This window comes from Pinus tabuliformis, chromosome 1_2 (assembly GCF_031772625.1).
Source record: "Pinus tabuliformis cultivar Carrire ecotype Pingquan chromosome 1_2, CPIR1, whole genome shotgun sequence".
NCBI classification, from domain to species: domain Eukaryota; kingdom Viridiplantae; phylum Streptophyta; class Pinopsida; order Pinales; family Pinaceae; genus Pinus; species Pinus tabuliformis.
Window position 1 is genome coordinate 316298784 of NC_142298.1, and position 22923 is coordinate 316321706.

Here is a 22923-nt window from a genome sequence, read left to right on the forward strand (position 1 = left end):
GATCATGTGGCTAGCTCATTTTATATGAATAATGGGGGTTGATATGGCATCCTCTCAAATTATGGTGGTTAAAATAGGAAGATCAACTTTCGAGTAGCATAACTTTTACATATAGACTCTGATTGAGGTGATTCTTGAGTCATTGGAAAGGTATCTATGTGCAGAACAGGGCTAAATGGTGTGGTGATTAAGTAGTACATTTTTACCCCCATAAAATGTCATTTAATGCCTCAAGTTGCTTTGAGAAGGTTCCAAACCCTAATTTTCCAAACTGGGACCTGACGATAAAAGTGGTCCTACAAGTTGATTCATTCATTTTTTTTCACTCTAAAAGTGTCGATATGGATGACAAACAATATAATGATCTAATCTAGATCATACTTTTTGCAATCCATATATGAAATTTGGTTGGACGAAGAAAATGTTGATTTCTTTATATGAAGGAGATTGGTTATCATTTGTCTATCATTTTTCATCAAGTGAAAGTTCCTCTAATGACATCATGGTCGAGCTAGGGGTTGTTCAAGTGTAAAATATTAACTAGAAAATTGAGCCTATGTTTGGATGGAAAAAGGCTCACCATCATGAGTTGCACAAAGCTTTAACTTAATAGATAATTTTCTTCATGCCTTAATCTACAATGTAATTACAACATAAGGAATTTCATTCTGAGATGAAATCCCCTCCCATGCCACTCGTCTCTTTGTGTGCCTTTGATTTAGGTGTTAGACGATAGAAATTGCCTCTCCCGTCAGATTAAAAACTTGTATTCGGTTACAATTGTCTATCGATATTCCATGTGATAATTTGATAAAATTAGAGTACTATGATTCATGGAAATGAACCAGTGGTCATTGGGCATCTTGGGATAGAGCTGGTGCTTCTAGACAGAATCGACAAGATTGATAGCTATAGAGATGATGATGGATTTTCCTGCAAGGCCCAGCCGAGTGCGAGAATGAGCACTGAAGAGATTACGACATCGCAAAATCATCAAAAGAAGTCGAACTGGGTGAAATATCGAAGCATGCGGACTCAGCTTCTTCCATTGGGGATGGTTCATATGTTGGGGACTTGCAGGCTTATGGCAATGGGAATGTTCTTGGGGAGTTCGATTTCAATGTCTTTCTTGACTTTACCAATGAGTTGACCATGAGGTTGAACCAGTTTCCATATTATGATGGTTTTTTAATGGCTTCCATTTCTTCTTAGGGTATGTTAGTGTCTGTCAGTCATGTCAGTCACCAGTGATAAAATTTACTCTTTTCACTATTGGTTATGGTCTTATGTCAAATTATAATATTTTCAAATTAAATTTGACATATCTCTCGGTTGGAAAAGGGTCTTGATTCAATGTCTAAATTTATAATGTATATTCTACTCTCATCACAAGCCTAATTTCATGGTCGTCATCAAAAGTATCATTAGAAAATCTCATTCGTATTTTGAGGTCATTTGCTGCACACAGGGACAATTTTACTTAAAAATTAGTTTATGAAGTAATGGAAATAAATTTTACAAAAGTGAAAGGGGTTTTTGTCAATAATAGACAATGAAACAAAAACCTCCTTCATTTTATGTATAGGTGTTATTATGTGGGAGATATGCAGCAATATTTGAGGCTTATGTTCAAAAAATCAGTCATTTTGAATTTGTTTTACTATTTTAGTAATTATGTTTTGGCGCTCTTTTCTAACATATGGAAAGGAATTTTGAGCAACCCAAGGAGGTGTTTTTCACACAAGAGCCAAATATCAAAAAAATCTTTCAATTTCTTCACAAGTATCATGTATTGGAATATTTAACTAGATATTTACAGCCTAGGTTTACAGATTTAAACATTTAATGATTTCCTGTTTTAGTCATGATGTTGTGACACACATTCCAAGGATATGGAGATGAATCTATGAAAACTAAGAGAGGTTTATCTCCAAAACGAGCTAATATATTAAAAAATCCTTCAATGTTGTAATATCTATCATGATTCAAGAGATACGAGTATCTTTGACCCCTATTTTCAGAAATTTGGTCCCTATTCCTAGTAGGGAGTGCCCATTTAATGCAATTGTTTCTATCTTTAGGGAGATGGTTGAATTCAACTCCCTTAGTCCAGGGATGAGATTATTGTACATATTTCATGAATTTCAGAGTGTAAAGGGTTGGCCTCAGTTTGACATTGTACTAGTGATCAGAGACATTATTGTATTAGATTTTGATGAGTTTTAATAGATGAGTTGCAACTATTTCTTTGGGATACATGTGGTATGGATATTTAGAATTGTTTCTTCTTTGTTGTAATTATATTAATGTTTTGTAAGTTCATAAACCATTTCATGTCTGTTATATGGTAATTTTCAAGTTGATAAGCAGAATACATCCTTGCTCATGGTCTGTTTGGGAAATTTATCATAATTTGTCCATTTTTCTTCAGTTTAGGAAGAATACATCTTCTATGCTCTTCCTAACTACTCATCAGTCTTAAACCATCTCACCAAATCAACTTTTAAGTGCAAAGCCTTTTGCATACCTTCCCCCTTTGAATGTCTGCAATCATATCTGATTTTCCCTAACCTAGCCTCTTTGACCTAATATCCTCATCGAGTTATAACCCAATCAAATCAAATCAAAACAACCCTCTGCACTTTATACATAGCCTATAACCCTAATCCATCCAGCCCTTTTGGATTTGATTCTTTGGAGACAGCCCTCTCTGGTTTGGTAGGGCTAGCTACCAAATCAAAAGGTTGGTCTATGGTTACCTTAGCTGGACCCTTCCTCAGTCTTGGAGATCCATAGGAGTGATAACATACTGGCATCATTGCAAGGGAAACGAGAGATCATATCTTCCCTGGGAAAGAATGACAAAGATTAGATCTGATTGCTGATGGTGAACAACGATCAGACACATAAGAAGGCTGAATATTTCACCTGGCAACTCCATTGTCAAAGAATTCATATTGCAGAACACGTATGACGACTCCAATCTTGAAGAATCCAGAGTTTCAAAGCTTCATGACGAATCCATTGTCCGAAGAATTCAGAGCTTGAATAACTCATCTACTTGCGCCATTCATCAATATGATAGGGTATGTGGCTGATCCCCTTTCTATTGATGGTTTTAAAGAATATTGGAATCATTTTGAGGATTATCAAATCAATGAAGCCTTTTCAAGGTTTTTATCTACCTATTTAAAGACATAAAAAGCTAATCTTGAAGATAAGATCAGAATTTTAGATGATTTTTCTAGTAAGCTTAAAAATGATATTGAAAATTTAGAAGCTCAAATATAGTCTTATCATTTTGAAGATTAGATTTAACTTTTAGAAAGTCATTGTCAGCTAAAACAAGAGGATATAGATCTTCCTAGTGATTTTATAATTAAGGAATATAATGCTTTTGAGGAAGAGTTTGATAATTCACAGCTAGTGCACTGTTGTGATAAAGAGAACACATTTGAACTACCCTTCCTTAACACGTTAATCATAGAATACTTTGAAGATCAACCAATAGATCATGTCTTTATTGATCCCGTAGTAGACTACATGGAGGGTCTTTTCAGCTTGAGTTTTCAGCCATGTTTTTACTATGAGAAACAGATCCATCAACAGTTGCCATTACACATTATAGCTTTGATTTTGTGGACTCATTGTCAAGCTGTCCTTTTGATTTTGCTAATAAGCAGTGAAGCAGTCCACTTGTTTCAGCAGTTACTTGACTGGCTTCACTGGCAGTTTTGTGTTATTTGATTCAGTAGTTTCTTAGTAGTACAGGGTAGGTAGGTGTGTCCCAATAAGCTCAGAACTCTGAGCATTTATTCAGCATTTTCAGTTTCAGTTTCAACATGTACAGATTTAGTTTTCAACCTAGGTTGCAGTTTGGTTTTGATTTCAGAATGAATCAGTTTGAAGATTGTAGCTGCAATGACTCCATTTGCCAATGGATAAGGCTACTTGTTCTATGGTGCTATTGACACCTCCTAAGGAGCTCCCATCCCCATTTGGAGCCAATGTTAGTGCATGTCATTCATGTTAGTCAACAGTGATCAAAATTACTCTTTTCACTATTGGTTATGGTCTTAGGTCAAATTATGATATTTTCAAATTAAATTTGACATATCTCTTGGTTGAAAAAGGGTCTTGAGTCAATGTCTAAATGTATAATGTATATGCTACTCTCATCAGAAGCCTAAGGTCATGGTCAGTATCAAAAGCATCATCAGAAAATCTCATGGGTATTTTGAGGTCATTCACTGCACACAGGGACAGTTTTACCTCAAAATCCCTTTCTGAAGTAATGGAAATGAATTTTACAAAAGTGAAGGACAATTCTGTCAATAACAAACAAAGAAACGAAAACCTCCTTCAATTTATGCACAGGTGTTATGATGTGGGATATATGCAGCGATATTTGAGGCTTATGTTCAAACAATCTGTCATTTTGAATTTGTTTTATTGTTTTAGTAATTGTGTTTTGGCACTTTTTTCTAATAGATGGAAAGGAATTTGGAGAAACCAAAGGAGGTTTTTGTCAAGAAATACCCAAATATCAAAAACCTCTTTCATTTTCTTCACAAGTATCATGTATTGGAAAATTTGACTAGATCTTTACATCCTAGTTTTACAGATTTAAACATCTAATGGTTTCCTGATTTAGTCATGATGTTGCAGCACATATTCCTAGGAGATGGAGATGAATTTGCAAAAAATGAGAGATTTTTCTCTAAAAACCAAGCTAATCTACAAAAACCTCCTTAATTGTTGTAATATCTGCCATGATTCAGGAGATACGAGTTAATCTTTGATCCCTATTTTCAGAAATTCGGTCCATATTCCTAGCAGGGAGTGCCCATTTAATGCAACTGTTTCTATCTTTAAGGAGATGGTTGAATTTGACTCCCTTAGTCAAGGGAGAGATTATTTAATATATTGCATTAATTTCAGTGTGTAAAGGGTTGGAATCAATTGGATGTTGTACTAGTGATCAGAGACACTATTGTATCAGATTTTGGCTAGTTTTAATAGATAAGTTGCAACTATTTCTTTGGGATACACGTGGTATGGATGTTTAACATTGTTTCTTCTTTGTTATCATTTGTATGAATGTTTTGTAAGTTCGTAAACCATTTCATGTCTGTTATATGGTAATTTTCAAGTTGATAGGAAGAATACATGCTTGTTGATGCTCTGTTTTGGGAAATTTATCATAATTTGTCCATTTTTCTTCAGTTTAGGAAGAATACATCTTCTATGCTCTTCCTAACTCCTCATAAGTCTTAAGCCATCTCACCAAATCACCTTTAAAGTGTTAAGCCTCTTGCCTACCTTGCGCCTTTGAATGTCTGCAATCATATCTGATTTGCCCTCACCTAGCCTCTTTGACCTAATATCCTCATCCAGTTATAACCCAATCAAATCAAATCAAAACAACCCTTTATACTTTATCCCAAGCCTAAAACCCTAATACATCTAGCCCTTTTAGCTGTGATTCTTTGGAGAGATCCCTCTCCGACTTGGTAGGGCTATCTACCAAGTCAAAAGGTTGGTTTGTGGTTACCTCAGCTAGACTCTTCCTTAGCCTTGGAGATCCAGAGGAGTGATAACATACTAGTGCCATTGTCAGGGAAACGAGAGATCATATCTTCCTTGGGAAAGAATGATAAAGATCAGATCTGATTGTTGATTGTGAACAACGATTAGACACATAAGAAGGCTGAATATTTCACCTGACGACTCCATTGTCAAAGAATTCAGATTGTAGAACACGTATGGTGACTCCAATCTTAAAGAATCCAGAGTTTCAAAGCTTCATGACAAATCCATTGTCCGAGGAATTCAGAGCTTGAATAACTCATCTACTTGCGCCATTCATCAATATGATAGGGTATGCAGTTGATCCCCTTTCTATTGATGGTTTTAAAGAATATTGGAATCATTTTGAGGATTATCATATCGATGAAGCCTTTTCAAGGTTTTTATCTATCTATTTAAAGAAATACAAAGGTAATCATGAAGATAAGATCAGACTTTTAGATGAGTTTTCTAGTAAGCTTAAAAAGGATATTGAAAATTTAGAAGCTCAAATACAGTCTTATCATTTTGAAGATCAGATTCAGCTTTTAGAAAGTCTTTGTCAGCTAAAACAGGAGGATATAGAGATTCCCAATGATTTTATAATTAAGGAATATAATGCTTTTGAGGATGATTTTGATAATTCACAACTGGAGCACTGTTGTGATAAAGAGAACAAATTTGAACTACCCTTCCTTAATACGTTAATCAAAGAATACTCTGAAGATCAACCAATATATCATGTCTTTATTGATCCCATAACAGACTACATGGAGGGTCTTTTCAACTTGAGTTTTCAGCCATTTTTTTACTATGAGAAATATATCCATCAGCAGTTTCCATTACACATTATAGCTTTGATTTTGTGGACTCATTATCATGTGGTCCTTTCGATTTTTCTAATAAGCAGTGAAGCAGTCCGCTTGTTTCAGCATTTACTTGAATGGCTTAACTGGCAGTTTTGTGTTATTTGATTCAACAGTTTCTCAGCAGTATAGGGTAGGTAGGTGTGTCCCAATAAGCTCAAAACTATGAGCATTTATTCAGCATTTTCAGTTTCAGTTTCAGCATGTGCATATTTAGTTTTCATCCTGGTTGCAGTTTGGTTTTGATTTCAGAATGAATCAGTTTGAAGATTGCATCTGCAGTGACTCCATTTCCCAATGGATAAGGCTACTTGGTCTACGGTGTTCTTGACACATCCTAAGGAGCTTCCATCCCCAGTTGGAGCCAATGTTAGTGCATGTCAGTCATGTCAGTCACTAGTGATCAAAATTACTCTTTTCACTATTAGTTATGGTCTTAGGTCAAATTATAATATTTTCAAATTAAATTTGACATATCTCTTGGTTGGAAAATGGTCTTGAGTCAATGTCTAAATGTATAATGTATATGCTACTCTCATCACAAGCCTAAGTTCATGGTCATTATCAAAAGTATCACCAGAAAATCTCATGGGTATTTTGAGGTCATTTGTTGCACACAAGGACAATTTTACTTCAAAATCAGTTTCTAAAGTAATGGAAATGAATTTTACAAAAGAGAAATATTTTTTTGTCAATAACTGACAACGCAACAAAAACCTCCTTCATTTTATGCACAGGTGTTATGATGTGGGAGATATGCAGTGATATTTGAGGCTTATGTTCAAAAAATCAGTCATTTTGAATTTTTTTTACTGTTTTAGTAATTGTGTTTTGGCGCTCTTTTCTAACACATGGAAAGGAATTTTTAGAAACCCAAGGACAGTTTTGTCAATAACTAGACAAATATCAAAAACCTCTTTTAGTGTCTTCACAAGTGTCATTTATTGGAATATTTGACTAGATATTTATAGCCTAGTTTTACATATTTAAACATTTAACGGTTTCAAGTTTTAGTCATGATGTTGTGACACATATTTCGAGGAGATGGAGATGAATATGTGAAACCTGCGAGAGGTTTATCTCCAGAATGAGCTAATCTACAAATATATCCTTCAGTGTTGTAATATATTTCATGATTCAAGAGATACGATTTAATATTTAACCCATATTTTCATAAATTCAGTGCCTATTCCTAGCAGGGAGTGCCCATTTAATGCAATTGTTTCTATCTTTAGGGAGATGGTTGAATTAGACTGCCTTAGTCTAGGGATGAGCTTATTGTATATATTGCATGAATTTCAGAGTTTAAAGGGTTGGACTAGTTGGATGTTGTACTAGTGATCAGAGACATTATTGTATCAGATTTTGGCTAGTTTTAATAGATGAGTTGCAGCTATTTGTAAGTTCATAAACCATTTCATGTATGTTATATGGTAATTTTCAAGTTGATAGGTAGAATACATGCTTGCTCATGCTCTGTTTTGGGAAATTTATCATACTTTGTCCATTTTTCTTCAGCTTAGGAAGAATACATCTTCTATGATCTTCCTAAATCCTCATCAGTCTTAAACCATCTCACCAAATCACCTTTTAAGTGTTAAGCCTCCTACCTAGCTTGCCCCTTTAAATGTCTGCAATCATATCTGATTTTCCGTGACCCAGCCTCTTTGACCTAATATCCTCATCTAGCTATAACCCAATCAAATCAAATCAAAACAACCCTCTGCACTTTATACCTAACCTAAAACCCTAATCCATCTAGCCCTTTTGGCTGTGATTCTTGGAGAGAGCCCTCTCCGGCTTGGTAGGGCAAGCTACCAAGTCAAAAGGTTGGTCTGCAGTTACCTCAGCTGGACTCTTCCTTAGCCTTGGATACCCGGAGGAGTGATAATAGGGTCTTTCTGAGAATACCACATATAACGAGGTTGCTACAGAGGTCTTCCATGGGTATTTATGGGAAGATAATATTTGGAAGCTGACAGACATCTATGAAATTCAACAGGGGAGCTAGGTATATTGATAGGGGTTTGAACTTGTGAAAAGCATGGAAATGTAATATATGTGTATGGAAGCTTTGATGAAAGCACCTGTGTAAAATGTTAAGGAAGATTGTGTATTGTTTTTTGGTCTTAAGATTATTCATGTTGCAATAGCCTAGTTTTGGATATTCTTCCAAATCAAATCGAATAGGCAATGTAACACTCCTCTTTTGTTCCTTTTCTATGAGAATAGGGGATGCCTTTTAATGTAACACTTTTTAAAATCATTTCAAGATTGATTGTTCTGCAAATATAATATTTGATTTGAAAAAAAAAGAATATCTACGTGCAGATGGGTGTGTTGCTCACAATGGCGTCTGCGAATACCAGCTACGTTGAAATTTCAACAGGGGATAATCATATTTTTGCGTTGAGGCAACGACGTTGGGGTGTGAATTACTGGGGTTATTACATGACGACATCGTATTTGGAGGGTGCCCGACTTGAATCTATTCTATTACAGCTGGTGCGATTCTGGTTTAAAAACTCTATTTTAAAATATATTTAACATTAGTCCAAGTGAATAAAACTATACTTCAAAAATTTGTCGTTTGCTTTGATGTGCACAACTTCGCATGATTTAAACTTAAATCTCTACCACCCTGCTTCTTCACTTCAATTTTATTTTTCCATTTTTGAACAACGTTGTCTATTCGCCATTTTCAAGCAAGTTCCTTTCCGGATCCCGACAATTCTCTGTCTAGTGAAACACTTATTCGTCACTTCTTTGTCCAGTGAAAATCTTATTTGCCACTTCTATGTAGCCTTGACACCCGTACATAGACGAGATTTCTAATGCAGTTTGGCACACGTATATGTAATGAACACTTTCATTTTTCATATATACGTCTCTGCATTAAGCATGAATTACATTGTTGCAATGCATTTAACACTCTTTATTTTGACCTTCAAATTTATTCAAAGCAAACGATATATAGACAACAGGTAGATTATTTAATATTTTGTAGTGGGATGCTTGGGCATGTATTTTATTTTTGCAAAATATTTGGATAGATGGTGATGTGGTGCTCTGTTAAGGTATTCTCTAATGTGAAATTGGTAGAATGCTATATTACACATGATGATGATGTAGTCCCACTCAAAACATAAAGAAAAAAATATTTTTGAAAAGTATTTAATGTTTTTTTACGAAGAGAGGTGTTTAATGTTCATGCAAAATTAGATATGAACATTGATCAATATCAAATTATTCAAAACTTGAACTTTAAATGAGATTGAATTTTTTAAATAGAAAGTTGAGTTTCAAATTTTGAAGTGATGTATTATAATATAAGAGTACTTTATTATGATTAGATTATGGATGTTAATCCAGATAAATTATACTAACTTTTGAAATAAAGCATAAAAATCTACTTGTTTGTTGAGAACATATTCATACCCACACATCCACTAACTTCATTATATATATATATATATATATATATATATCATTCACCAAACTATTTTCATAAATGACAAAAATAAATCACTTTCAAATATATACCTATATTATCCAATCAAATCGAGAAAAAGATTCAATAAAAGGATTCATTAAGACTATACAGGCTTGCACTTTCATATCAAGGCACATACAACATGTAACTATTCTTCCATAGTTGTTTATTGTCATAAATTTTCACTATCCTATTTTATCAATAATCATTAATTGTAACTATTGCATCTCATGAATAGTTGTTAATTGTGACTATTGCATCTTATCAATAGTTATTAACAGTGAATACTATAAAATTTTAACAATGAATGCTATAAAATTTATGCTTTGCAAGACAAGTTTATGATGGTATAATCTTGGCTTCGGAGGAAAATTTTAGTTATTATTTACTTTTTATGAAACATATTTAAAACTTACTTTAACGAAATGAGTCTTTTTATTTTGAAACAAAAAAGCAAAACTCATAAAGCCATAGCAACTACAATGTGGATTTTTAAAGAAACTCTGGCCTAATGAGAAATTGCATTAAAGTTTGTAATTTTGTTTTAATAGGATTTTGTAAAAATAATAAGATATATGAAATAATTGTTTTTAAAATATATGAAAAAATAAGAGATGCTATACATTTGTTTTAGTAATTAATAAATTTGACTAGATTAATTCATTAATAAAAGTTAGATTAGTAAATCAATGTAATATGGTGAATTGTGTTTTGTTGTATTGGCTTGGAATGTGATATGTATATATTTAGAGTTTTTGGCTAAGAGGAATCTCAATTGTTACTATTGCCTCTTTCCCTACACATTCTTGTGGCTGCCACAACAATCTCATTTTTCATGGGACTTGTATTGAGTATGTAAACCCTATTCATTTTGGCAAGGTATCCTTAATTTTGTTCTTTTTTTTTAATTGAGTCAATTGACACCATACAAACCTCATGCACTTCCAATTCATTACAAGAGATATTCCCCACATTTGATTGAGTCTGGGTATACAAACACTCATTAATAGCAATACATCTCCTCTCGTACAATGCACTTCTCACATGTGCCCAATTAGAATACATTGGCATGTCAAGCTCAACTACAAAGAGTATTGGAGAGTGAAAAATCCTATCACAAACTTCAATTACATGATGAATTATAGTGATTGGAATATTGTTGCTCAACATCCAAAGTTCAACAACTTGACCCAAATTTTCAGCTTCAACTACAAGCCACTTGATCCATATGCATCAGTAAGTAACTCAATCCTTTTCCCCTATCTTTTTAGACTTCACTATTTCTGAAGACGCCTTATCAATTTCCCATTTAAATGATAATAAGTTGAGATATCCCTGGTCTTGTTTATGTCTTTAAATGATAATAAGTTAAGATATCCCTGTTCTTGTTTATGTCTTTGATGGTGCCTTTACAGATGACAATGCATTGTTTTGGGGAATCAAATACTATAATGATATGCTTTTGGAAGTTGAACCAATGAGGAATGTCCAGTCTGAATCATTGCTACAAAGGGATAAACAAATATTCACTCTAAAATTCATTGCTACAAAGGGATACACAAATATTCACTCTAAAACAGCGTGGGTGTTCCCTCAAAAAATCTACTTCTATGATGAAGAAATCACTCTTCATCTATGCTCTTTTTTCAAATGCTATTTACCATATTTTCTTTACAATACTTAATGCAATTACTAATTATTATCTCAGGTTAAAAAAATGGTACTTATAGTTGTGTAGATAATTATATACCTACTAAACTAGAAATTTCAATATTTAAATACATAATGATTTTCTTGAATTTATATTTAAGATTAAACATGAGTTTTAGTTTTCACCCGTCTCATTAAGAAATAGATGTGAGTATTTGGATTAATAAGCTTTGCTTAAGTTAAATAATTCATGTTCACATTCAAGCACAAGTACAAATGATAATTTATTGGTTTAAGACATTTCATTTTATATATATATCATATTTTCAGTGAAACTGATTGTTATCTTTTACCCGAGGAAGCCTGCATATTTATCTGGAAATCTTCTGTGTTTTTACGCTAGTAATACCATGAAATTTATGCTATGATGGAAAAGGTTTTATTCAATGTGGATCAGATGGAATTGTCAAAGCAGATGACGAGAGCGCCTTGTAAAATAATTCGATGGGTAGATCCCACTTTCCTGACACTGGGAAAGGTGGTGCACGGGATTTTAGGTAAAATGAAGGATTCGTGGACTAAAAACCTCATAGCACAGCTCCTCGATTGAAAAATCTATGAAGCATTGTGATATAATATAATAATGGTTTCAGAATATAATATAATAATGGTAATGGTTTGATGAATGAGAAAAGTTTTGATAAGTTTATTCAATTAATTAATAATTAATTTAAATACAATACAATATAATATAATATAATATAATAATATTAAATTCATTTAATTATACCGTAAGGCGTTTCCCTCTGAAATCCATCCTCATTTTTGCCTACGTGTCCTCCTTTGACGTCGTACGATTAAATGTTAGACGATTACAAACACTGGAACCGTCGATCAAAACAGTCACTGAGGCGGTCCAGGTAATGAAGAGCGCGGGATGCCAATAGCCATTCCAGAGGTAGGGTTTCTCCAGTGGTGTTCTCCAGGCGGGCGTCAGGACTTGCCTCCCCTGGATCCCTCAGGACTTGCCTCCCCTAGATCCCTCCACGCCGCTCTGGATCCCTCTGAATCATCCATGCGTTGTATTGCAGAGGTTGGCAACAAACCCTTGCGTAGTGCCTTTGTTTGGAAAACCAGTAGGTCTAGATGCAGCCGCTGAACATACGACAATTGAATTAACACAGAGAAGCTAAAACGGTGGTGTCAATGGGATTCACTCACACAGAAAGGCGGCTTTATCAATTGATGTTTGCTGACCGTGACTATGATAAACTCGATGGAACTGGAGACAGGGCATCTCTTTCTCTCAAGGACAACGACAACGCCAAGCCTCTTGTCACTGTTGACAACTGTTTGGAGAGGGGGTATTCTGTAAAGACAGACCTAAGCTTCTCTTTCATATTGTTTGCACCTTGACAGATATGGAGTATGTTGTCTTTCATGCCACTATAGACTCTCAAAGCCCACAAACTTTTCAGGTGTAGCTCCAGAAACTACAAGGGACTTGATTTTTCATAGGATTTTTGTTTTTTTTCAAATGTTTATTTCCTAATTTGATTTTGTTAAACCAGGTATAGGTGGTTTCAGATCACATCCCTAATGGGATTAATATTGAATCTAAATTAGGTTAAAGAAGAGTTGGGGTATTTATTTCCATTCTTCTCTTTTGTGATACAGGAGTACTACATTAGGCATACTGATGGTTGCCCCGTGTATTCAGAAGCAGAGAAGCAGCGTGTGATTCAGTGTTTGGAGGCTGCCATTAGACAAAGAAAATCAGAGGTATGAGTCCAAGGATCGAATCCATGGTGGAAATTTATTCAAAACCCTAAGACTTGGGATTCCCAGTGCATTCAAATTTGATCCTTTTTAAATTTTAGTCAGCTTAGTGTGAGTTTTGTTGATGATATTTTATGAATTCAGGGTATGCGACTGGAACTCTGCACCAACGACCGTGTTGGGCTTCTGTCGGAGGTGACTCGCATATTTAGAGAAAATGGGATGTCAGTTACAAAAGCAGAGGTGTCAACGCGGGGTGATAAGGTAGCTGATGTGTTCTATGTGACTGATATAGCTGGAAACCCCGTTGATGCCAAGACAATAGAAGTTGTTCGCCAAGAAATTGGACTAACAATCTTGCAAGTAAAAGACGACTGTATGCATACAAAATCTCCTCCAAGGGAACCTGCCATCCGATTCTCCCTTGGTGATCTCTTCAAATCAAAGTCAGAGTGTTTTCTCTACAGTCTTGGATTGATAAAATCCTATTCTTAGATGTTGTATTTTGGGCCTCTTGCAATGGAATTAAGTAATTGCCTTTGAAGGTTGTATGTATGGGCGATGGTTCTCTAAAAACCATCCTCGTTCATCTGTTTTACACTGTGACAATTACCTTGCTAAAGACAGAAATTGGGTACAGCAATGCTAGGATCTAGAAAGCACAATACCACTGGGATTTTCCAAATATGATTTGTTGATCATCGAACAAAAGACCAGCAATGGAGAACTATTCACCACACTGGCCGAACATGGCCCTGTCATTTGATGACCCAGGAATTGCAAAATTGACCTCATCATAGAGAAGTGTGCAAAATTGGTAGATCTGAAAGAAGACAGCACTAATTACAGTGGTGGTAGGAGAAAGGAACTAAATCCACCTAATCTAGAATTGCTTATACAAGTTGTACAAATTACAAGCTGATAAATAGTCTTTGTTCTACAAAATGACAACTCTTCAAACTACACAGGTAAAGACCATTGATGAATCACAGTGTTAACATAGATTCTTAGCACTTCTTGGCCTTGTAGGAAGTAAAATACTCCTTTTAGCCACTGGAGGTTTCCTTTGAAAAGTAGAAGTCACGATCCCAAGTCTATCTGCAAGAATTGGGCAGACTGAAGGAGAAGGCGTTGGATTCTGGACTTCTTGCTGAACATCTGAATTTGAAAGGTGTGTGATTTGGTAGGAGATTCGTACAGCACGAGGTGACAATTTGGGGCAATTGCCAGTATTTTTTGCTTTCCTTCATCGAATAGGAACTGCACCCCACCTTTCTGTTTAGAGATTCCTGGTCAGTGGTATGTTTTCGCTGGATCAACTAATACAGTGCTTCCCCCTTCTTTCTTAAATCATTTGAATCCACTGGCACTTCTGATCACTTGCACTTCTTATACCGTTGTATTGATGATGTAAAATATGTAAATAATTGTATAGCAAATTCAATGGAGTTGGCCTCTGGATGATCATAGTTCATTGTTTGTGATCGACTTGACTGGGGGTTGGCCTCTGTATAGCTCTGTATCCTCTGTTTCTTTATCAGCCCATAATAATAAAAGTTTATTACAAATGTGTGTGGTGCTTGTGTGTGCTATTGTGGATTCACATTGATTTTGTCAACATTAAATGCACCCTTATAGAATAGAATAATTCAACCAAATAAAAAACTACCCATTAGCGTAAACAAAATGTCCACCTGCAAAGTTCATGCATAATCCTCCTCCTAACTTTTTTGTCAGACCTTTCCTTCCTGTGCTTTAGTTGTCGAGGACCCACATATTTCTGAAAGTATTTTATTTGCTAAATGAGGGAACCTGCCATCCGATTCTCCCTTGGTGATCTCTTCAAATCAAAGTCAGAGCGTTTTCTCTACAGTCTTGGATTGATAAAATCCTATTCTTAGATGTTGTATTTTGGGCCTCTGGTATTCACATTGTCCTGACTGACCGTCCAATTGCAATCTCCTTGCAGTCTCATTTGTGGGTTTCCACAGCTTGATTCCATGCAGAACAATATCTGGTCCCAGGATTGGTATCAGGCTCTGCGATGAAAATTTCCCCAAAAACCAAAGCATCTTCAGCCACCCATCATCTCAGAAACTAAAAATACAGGAGAGGAGAAGAAAGCAACGTTACTTACTTTCACAATGGCAGGATGTTTTGCGAGATTGTAGCATTCCAGAAGCCATAAAAAGCAGTTTAGCTCCGAGGGGCCCCTTAGTCCTTTCTTGGAGATCTCATTATGCAGTGCCGTATGGCGTATACCCCATTCAATATACAGTTTAGTAAAGTTATAATCGATATTTGTATTTACTGTTACATAGCCCTGTTGGCTGAAAACAGAAATGGCTGCGGGCAATGGTGATGAACTGCCATCTGTTGGAGATGGGTACTCCTGTTTTTCATGTTGATATAGAAATGGGTTGTTATCCATTGACAAAACCAGCCAAAGTGCCATCAGTACCACCACCACCATTACTAACAACCCAACAGACATTGCACTGGCTATGCAGCTTCTCCTTCTTCCCTTCATTCTTCCTCCTCCCTTGATGTCTGTTCCCTCCCTCCTGCATTTGGATGCTGTGACTGCAGTTCTCTTCCACCACCACTCCATTCTGAATAAAATAGAATAATTCAACCAAATAAAAAACTACCCATTAGCGTAAACAAAATGTCCACCTGCAAAGTTCATGCATAATCCTCCTCCTAACTTTTTTGTCAGACCTTTCCTTCCTGTGCTTTAGTTGTCGAGGACCCACATATTTCTGAAAGTATTTTATTTGCTAAATGAGGGAACCTGCCATCCGATTCTCCCTTGGTGATCTCTTCAAATCAAAGTCAGAGTGTTTTCTCTACAGTCTTGGATTGATAAAATCATATTCTTAGATGTTGTATTTTGGGCCTCTTGCAATGGAATTAAGTAATTGCCTTTGAAGGTTGTATGTATGGACGATGGTTCTCTAAAAACCATCCTCGTTCATCTGTTTTACACTGTGACAATTACCTTGCTAAAGACAGAAATTGGGTACAACAATGCCAGGATCAAGAAAGCACAATACCACTGGGATTTGCCAAATATGATTTGTTGATCATCGAACAGAAGACCAGCAATGGAGAACTATTCACCACACTGGCCGAACATGGCCCTGTCATTTGATGACCCAGGAATTGCGAAATTGACCTCATCATAGAGAAGTGTGCAAAATTGGTAGATCTGAAAGAAGACAACACTAATTACAGTGGTGGTAGGAGAAAGGAACTAAATCCACCTAATCTAGAATTGCTTATACAAGTTGTACAAATTACAAGCTGATAAATAGTCTTTGTTCTACAAAATGACAACTCTTCAAACTACACAGGTAAAGACCATTGATGAATCACAGTGTTAACATAGATTCTTAGCACTTCTTGGCCTTGTAGGAAGTAAAATACTCCTTTTAGCCACTGGAGGTTTCCTTTGAAAAGTAGAAGTCACGATCCCAAGTCTATCTGCAAGAATTGGGCAGACTGAAGGAGAAGGCGTTGGATTCTGGACTTCTTGTTGAACATCTGAATTTGAAAGGTGTGTGATTTGGTAGGAGATTGGTACAGCACGAGGTGACAATTTGGGGCAATTGCTGGTATTTTTTGCTTTCCTTCATCGAATAGGAACTGCACCCCACCTTTCTGTTTAGAGATTCCTGGTCAGTGGTATGTTTTCGCTGGATCAACTAATACAGTGCTTCCCCCTTCTTTCTTAAATCATTTGAATCCACTGGCACTTATGATCACTTGCACTTCTTATACCGTTGTATTGATGATGTAAAATATGTAAATAATTGTATAGCAAATTCAATGGAGTTGGCCTCTGGATGATCATAGTTCATTGTTTGTGATCGACTTGATTGGGGGTTGGCCTCTGTATAGCTCTGTATCCTCTGTTTCTTTATCAGCCCATAATAATAAAAGTTTATTACAAATGTGTGTGGTGCTTGTGTGTGCTATTGTGGATTCACATTGATTTTGTCAACATTAAATGCACCCTTATATTCAATTTTAGTGGTCAATAGTTCTGCCTGCTTCTTACAAGACCAAAGTAACTGACTAGTTTCATATTCTTAATGCAGTGCTTCATACTATGCTAATATGTATCTTTCATAAACAATCCTTTTTGTGGCCTCTAAGCAGCTCTCTTTCATATCCTACATGGATTTGTAGACCACACTAACATCGAATAATATATCAAATCTGCTATGAATCAAGTAAATGAGGCTCCAGTAGTCTTCTTGTAGAGAGTACCATTAATTTTCAAAGGAACACTCACTCAATTTCTCTCTTGATTGATATGGTGCCAAAAATGGTTTATATTGTTCCATCCTAAACATGTATAATGAATGGCGATTTATATTTAGGTAAATAAATATATTGTTATCCATTTGCAAAACTCGGCTTCTATAAGGAAAAATACAACACACTCAGGTTTGTAATTCTAAATATCTCTATTTATTGTTTTTTCAAACCCAAAATTAGGTTGACACTACTTCAATTTATGATTAAGTCACCAACATGTAAGTATTATCTCTTGCACATTTATGATTAAGTCACCAACATGTAAGTATCATCATTTGCAAAATATAAACACTACAATCAAATTCATGATGCTTGAAACCAAAACTAATAATCAATCAATCTTCTTATACCACACTATGGAGGCTTGCTTCAAAGTTTAAAAGGATTTCTTTAGTAGTATGTATGTTATAACTCTTATATAGAATGAATAATGTGTGAAAGAATAAGTAGATAAGAGTTCATATTTGCAATAGGTGCAAATATTTCAATGTAGTCAATATGAATATGATCTTGTTGAGAGAAGATTTGTGTCACAAGTAAATTTATGTTTCTCAATAACACTTGTAGATGGTAAATTTAGTCTTGTAGACCATTAGACATTTCATCACATTCTTTCTTTATGCAGATGGTAAATTTAGTCTTGTAGACCATTAGACATTTCATCACATTCTTTCTTTATGCCTGGGGAACTAAGTCAACTTTTATTTTTCATCAAAGGAATTGCACTCTTTAGTCATATCATTCTCCCATTTAGATTAAACTTGTGCATCTGAATGTCTATTGAGATCAATTCCTTTAGGATACATGCCATGAAAGAAACACTAACACACTATTTCTATGAAGTCTTTCTTGAGTCATTTATCGTACCTACATTAACATCGACAACTTCAATTGTCTTACTCAACCATTGGAGAAGACAAATGTCCCTTATAGATGGAATTTTTGTATTAGATTCACCCTGAGAATTCATAGTCAAATGATTAGATAAGCCATTCCTTGTAGTCAATTATATTGGAAAAGATCCACTCAAAGTGAAATCCGTTACACTAGTTGATTGCCTAGTGGAAAAGCTAGTCAATGCATTAGTTAAGGTTGTATAATAATATGCTGATATAGAATTTGTCCTAATCTCAAATGCATCATTGCTTAATAATCCATAAGGGGACTTTAGTTTGGCAATCCTTGGAAGTCTACTTGTTAAAAGACAACATCCCACCTGCAAATAACTTTTCATTTTATTAGAATGAACAATTTGTAGGCATTTACCAATTTGTAGCAATTTGTAACCTTCATGGCCAACCTTCAAGCAACAAAATTTGTTACAATTAGATGATTTATCAACTAAAGAACAAAGCTTCATACATGTATGATTTTTATTTTTGTAATCATGACTCCCATCATGACTTGCCAAGTTTCAGCATTCCTCCAATTCATTTCCTTGGTGTGATTCAAGAGAGCAATATGTGCACTTTTCATCGCAACAATGGTTACCCATACAAGAGTGATCAGGGGAATGGCCCTTCTCTAGAACACACCGCCAAAAACATACAGAACATTTACAACAGGGAAAATTTTAAGAACCCCCCTAAATTTTAAATATAATAAATGGGCGAATCTCCATGGTATATAGGAAAAATGGAAGGCGATTTTATCAATAATATAATATGTATATATAATTTTTTGTCGAATCTCTCACGAGGCATGGCGAATATTTTACTCAATTATAAAATCTTGTAAGATCTTAGCGGGCTACATTCCAGGTGAATACCATGGGTCAATACCATGTGCCATTTTGGTGAATACCATGGGTCAATACCATATGCCATTTTTGTTTTTATTAATTCTAATATTAGGGTTAATAATGGTTTTTTGCATGGTATTAATAACAATCTAGTCCATGGTATTTGTCCCATAGTATTTTGGCCATAGGTTTCACCTAAATATAACCCATTTTTTGAGTGTTCGTAAATATAAGGCGACTTATGGAGTAAATATAAAAAAATGTTTTATTTTTTTACCATACCTCTCGTTTATTTATATTTTTATTAATTTACCATACCTCTTTTACAAATATGGTATTTGGCCCATAGGATTCACTTACATAAAACTTCTTTCTTGAGCCTTCATAAATAGAACGAGGGTTATGGATTAAATATAAAAAGAGGTTTTATTTATTTACGATACGTCTAGTTTATTTATATTTTTATTTATTTACCATACCTTTTGAGTAAGTATAAAAAGACGTTTTATTTATTTACCATACCTCCACTTTACTTATATTTTTATTTGTTTACACCCTTACATGTATATAAGTGACTTATGGAGTAAATATAAAAAACGTTTTATATATTTACCATACCTCCACTTTACTTATATTTTTATTTGTTTACACCCTTACATGTATATAAGGTGACTTATGGAATAAATATAAAAAATGTTTTATTTATTTACCATACCTCTCATTTATTTATATTTTTATTAATTTACCATACCTCTTTTATAAATATGGTATTTGGCCCATAGGATTCACTTAAATAAAACCTATTCTTGAAAATGGGCGAATGGATTCACTTAAATAAAACCTATTCTTGAAAATGGGCGAATGGAAGGTTGTAAGTCCTAATTTCAAGGGCTAAATTTACCTTTTTTACCCTCTCCCTTAAAATAAGGTGGGCTATTTGAGGTGATTTGTAAAAATGTACTATGATACAAAATATTCGCCCACTAAAAATTTAAAACCCCTTAATTTCGCCAAAGGGCGAACATTCGCCCCTAAAATTATCCTTGATTTACAAACACATATAGAGAGTCCCTGTTTCAGTTCTGCAAGTGATAAAATTGCCTCCAGTTGCAACTTTTGTACATCAACATTCCCAGAAAATTTTGCAGTGTTGCAGTGAAGCCACTTTTCAACACGATCGCGCTGTCTATCAAACAATGCCACTAAGAAATCGAGAAATTTAGAGTGCCAAAAATCACCATTTTTGCCTCTCCTTTCCAAGACACATTCTAGTTTCGATCTGAGACGATACAAAATTTTGCCATTTGACATAGATTCATCCAGAGCTGCAAGCTCCAAGCCAGTGTCATGCAAATCTAGAAGGAGATCCCCAATTACCATTGGAGCGTCACTTACCTCTTCCTCTAAGTCAAATTGGCAGCCTTCAAACACTGAATCATGATTAGATAAGCCATTGCTTGTAGTCAATCATGCATGGATTCATTTGACTATGAATTGGCTCTGGATAATACAAATGTATTGCCTGCATTCCAAATTGTGGTCAAGGAGATTTACACTAATGTGAGCAAGAAAATGCTGAATTCAGATTCCTAGAAGTCTCAATTGTCTCTCAACAGAGTTAATATTATGGATGTATATGGAGATGGGGATGGAGTGGAACCACCCAAGACAAAGAATTCTTGCTGCTGGGGATTCAGAGAAAAAGCTCCTTTGTTTCTGGGCCTTCTTCAAACAATTGTTTGTGTCCTTAATTGGAAGAACAAATATGCAGCATAAGCTATCAGCATGATGATGCTGCTGACTCTAGACAATTGTAATGTTTGATACAGCTGCTTCACTATATGCCATAGATTGTTGAAGGGCCAAGGGTGCATGAGACACAGTGAAGCCATCATGAGAAGACTAGAGTCGATTCCAGAAATAACCTACGTCATATAGCAATACAACACCCATGGTTAGGCCCTAATGAATGAATATCATGAGCAAGTCGGACTTGTTTTGGTGGCCTAGGTTGTTAAAGAAAAACTAAAAATATATCACATGCCTTGTCAAACCGTTGTTCTTTTTTCATGTTGGCAATTCCTCCACAAAAGAGAGATGTGCCAAGCACAAAAAGTAAGTTGGAAAGCACAGAGCCTAGTAGAGAATACTTGACCACATTGGTCTTGCCATGGTAAAGTGCGAACACTGCAATGAGCATCTCTGTTGCATTTCCACATGTGGCGTTGAGCAGCCCGCCAACTATAGGAGAATTAATTAACAATATATTTGCATCAGTTACTTTGAAATGTCAAACACTTTCTCATATATATCAATTAGCTCATATCTTGTATCCACAAATATGAGTACATAGTCCATATACATATAAGAATCTCACTTGTTGGTCCAGTGTAGAATGCAATTTGTCTGCAACAATTTACAACAAAACATCAGATTGTAGAACCAACAAACATAATATTTTATGAAGTCACTGCACTGCAGTGACCATTCCAAGTGTATAAACAATTGCAGTACAAGGTATAGATTACACATAACCTATGTACATATACCATGCAATTTTTCACTTACTCAGTGACAAAGCCTATACGTTCAGCAAGAGGTGCAAGGCCAAGCAAACTTATGATGAACACCCAAACCTGCAAACAAAAGAATGTGGAAAATGATGCCAGAAAAACTTACAGAAAATGTCAGAAATGATAAACTTTCAAGTAGCATGAACCCTCCGTCCTTTCTATTGATAAACTTACAGAAATGATGCTACTTTCAATAAAGAGCTTGAAAGACAACTTGTTATTGTTAGATTGCTTACAATAGATGGGCTGGAGCTTCCATTTCTGGTTGCTCTGTTTCTTCCACTCTAAGAGGATGAGTTCATTTCCATCACGTATTCCTCCAACATGGCTATCTGCAGCTTTCGCATCCATATTCAAATTAATGTTGTTCACAGGGCTCATACATTGATACCTATTTCCAACATCTGCACTTAAGGTCCACAGAACAGACTGCTCTGCCTTGTCATGATTATAATCTGCCAAGTATATATGTTCAACAACATTCAACAAAAACTATGGATTAGGGGACCACTGTTGTAAACAACTCTGTTGCAGCCCATAATGCCCAAGACCCTGGCATTCCGAAACCCTGAGTTAAGGTGGTTTATAGCATTGCAGTGAATAAGACTTCTCTACATATCCAGAGGAGAGGCTATATTAAACAATGAAACTAAAAGGAAAAGGGAAATAGAAAGTTTTACCTGGTCCCATTCTTTATCCCCGTGTTTCAGAGCATGTCTGGCATTCCGAAACCCTAAGTTAAGGTGGTTTATAGCATTTCAGTGAATAAGACTTCTCTACATATCGAGAGGAGAGGCTATATTAAACAATGAAACTAAAAGGAAAAGGGAAATAGAAAGTTTTACCTGGTCCCATTCTTTATTCCCGTGTTTCAAACCATGTCTGGTGGCCTTGTATATCGATATGGATACCTAGTTGTTGTTCACG

The 22923-nt window shown here is 35.3% G+C and overlaps 1 protein-coding gene and 1 pseudogene across 1 annotated transcript; one reads left to right on the top strand and one right to left on the bottom strand.

The window, feature by feature from the left end:
• Positions 1 to 826: 826 nt before the first annotated feature.
• On the top strand, positions 827 to 8445 carry LOC149205636 (uncharacterized; annotated as a pseudogene).
• A 6764-nt stretch (positions 8446 to 15209) lies between these two features.
• Positions 15210 to 16061, bottom strand: LOC149205637 (uncharacterized). Its single transcript, XM_089397460.1, has 2 exons — positions 15494 to 16061; positions 15210 to 15395 (listed from the first exon to the last, which is right to left on the bottom strand). The coding sequence occupies exons 1-2, from the start codon at positions 15965 to 15967 to the stop codon at positions 15210 to 15212; spliced, it is 660 nt and encodes a 219-aa protein (XP_089253586.1). The 5' UTR covers positions 15968 to 16061.
• Positions 16062 to 22923: the final 6862 nt, after the last annotated feature.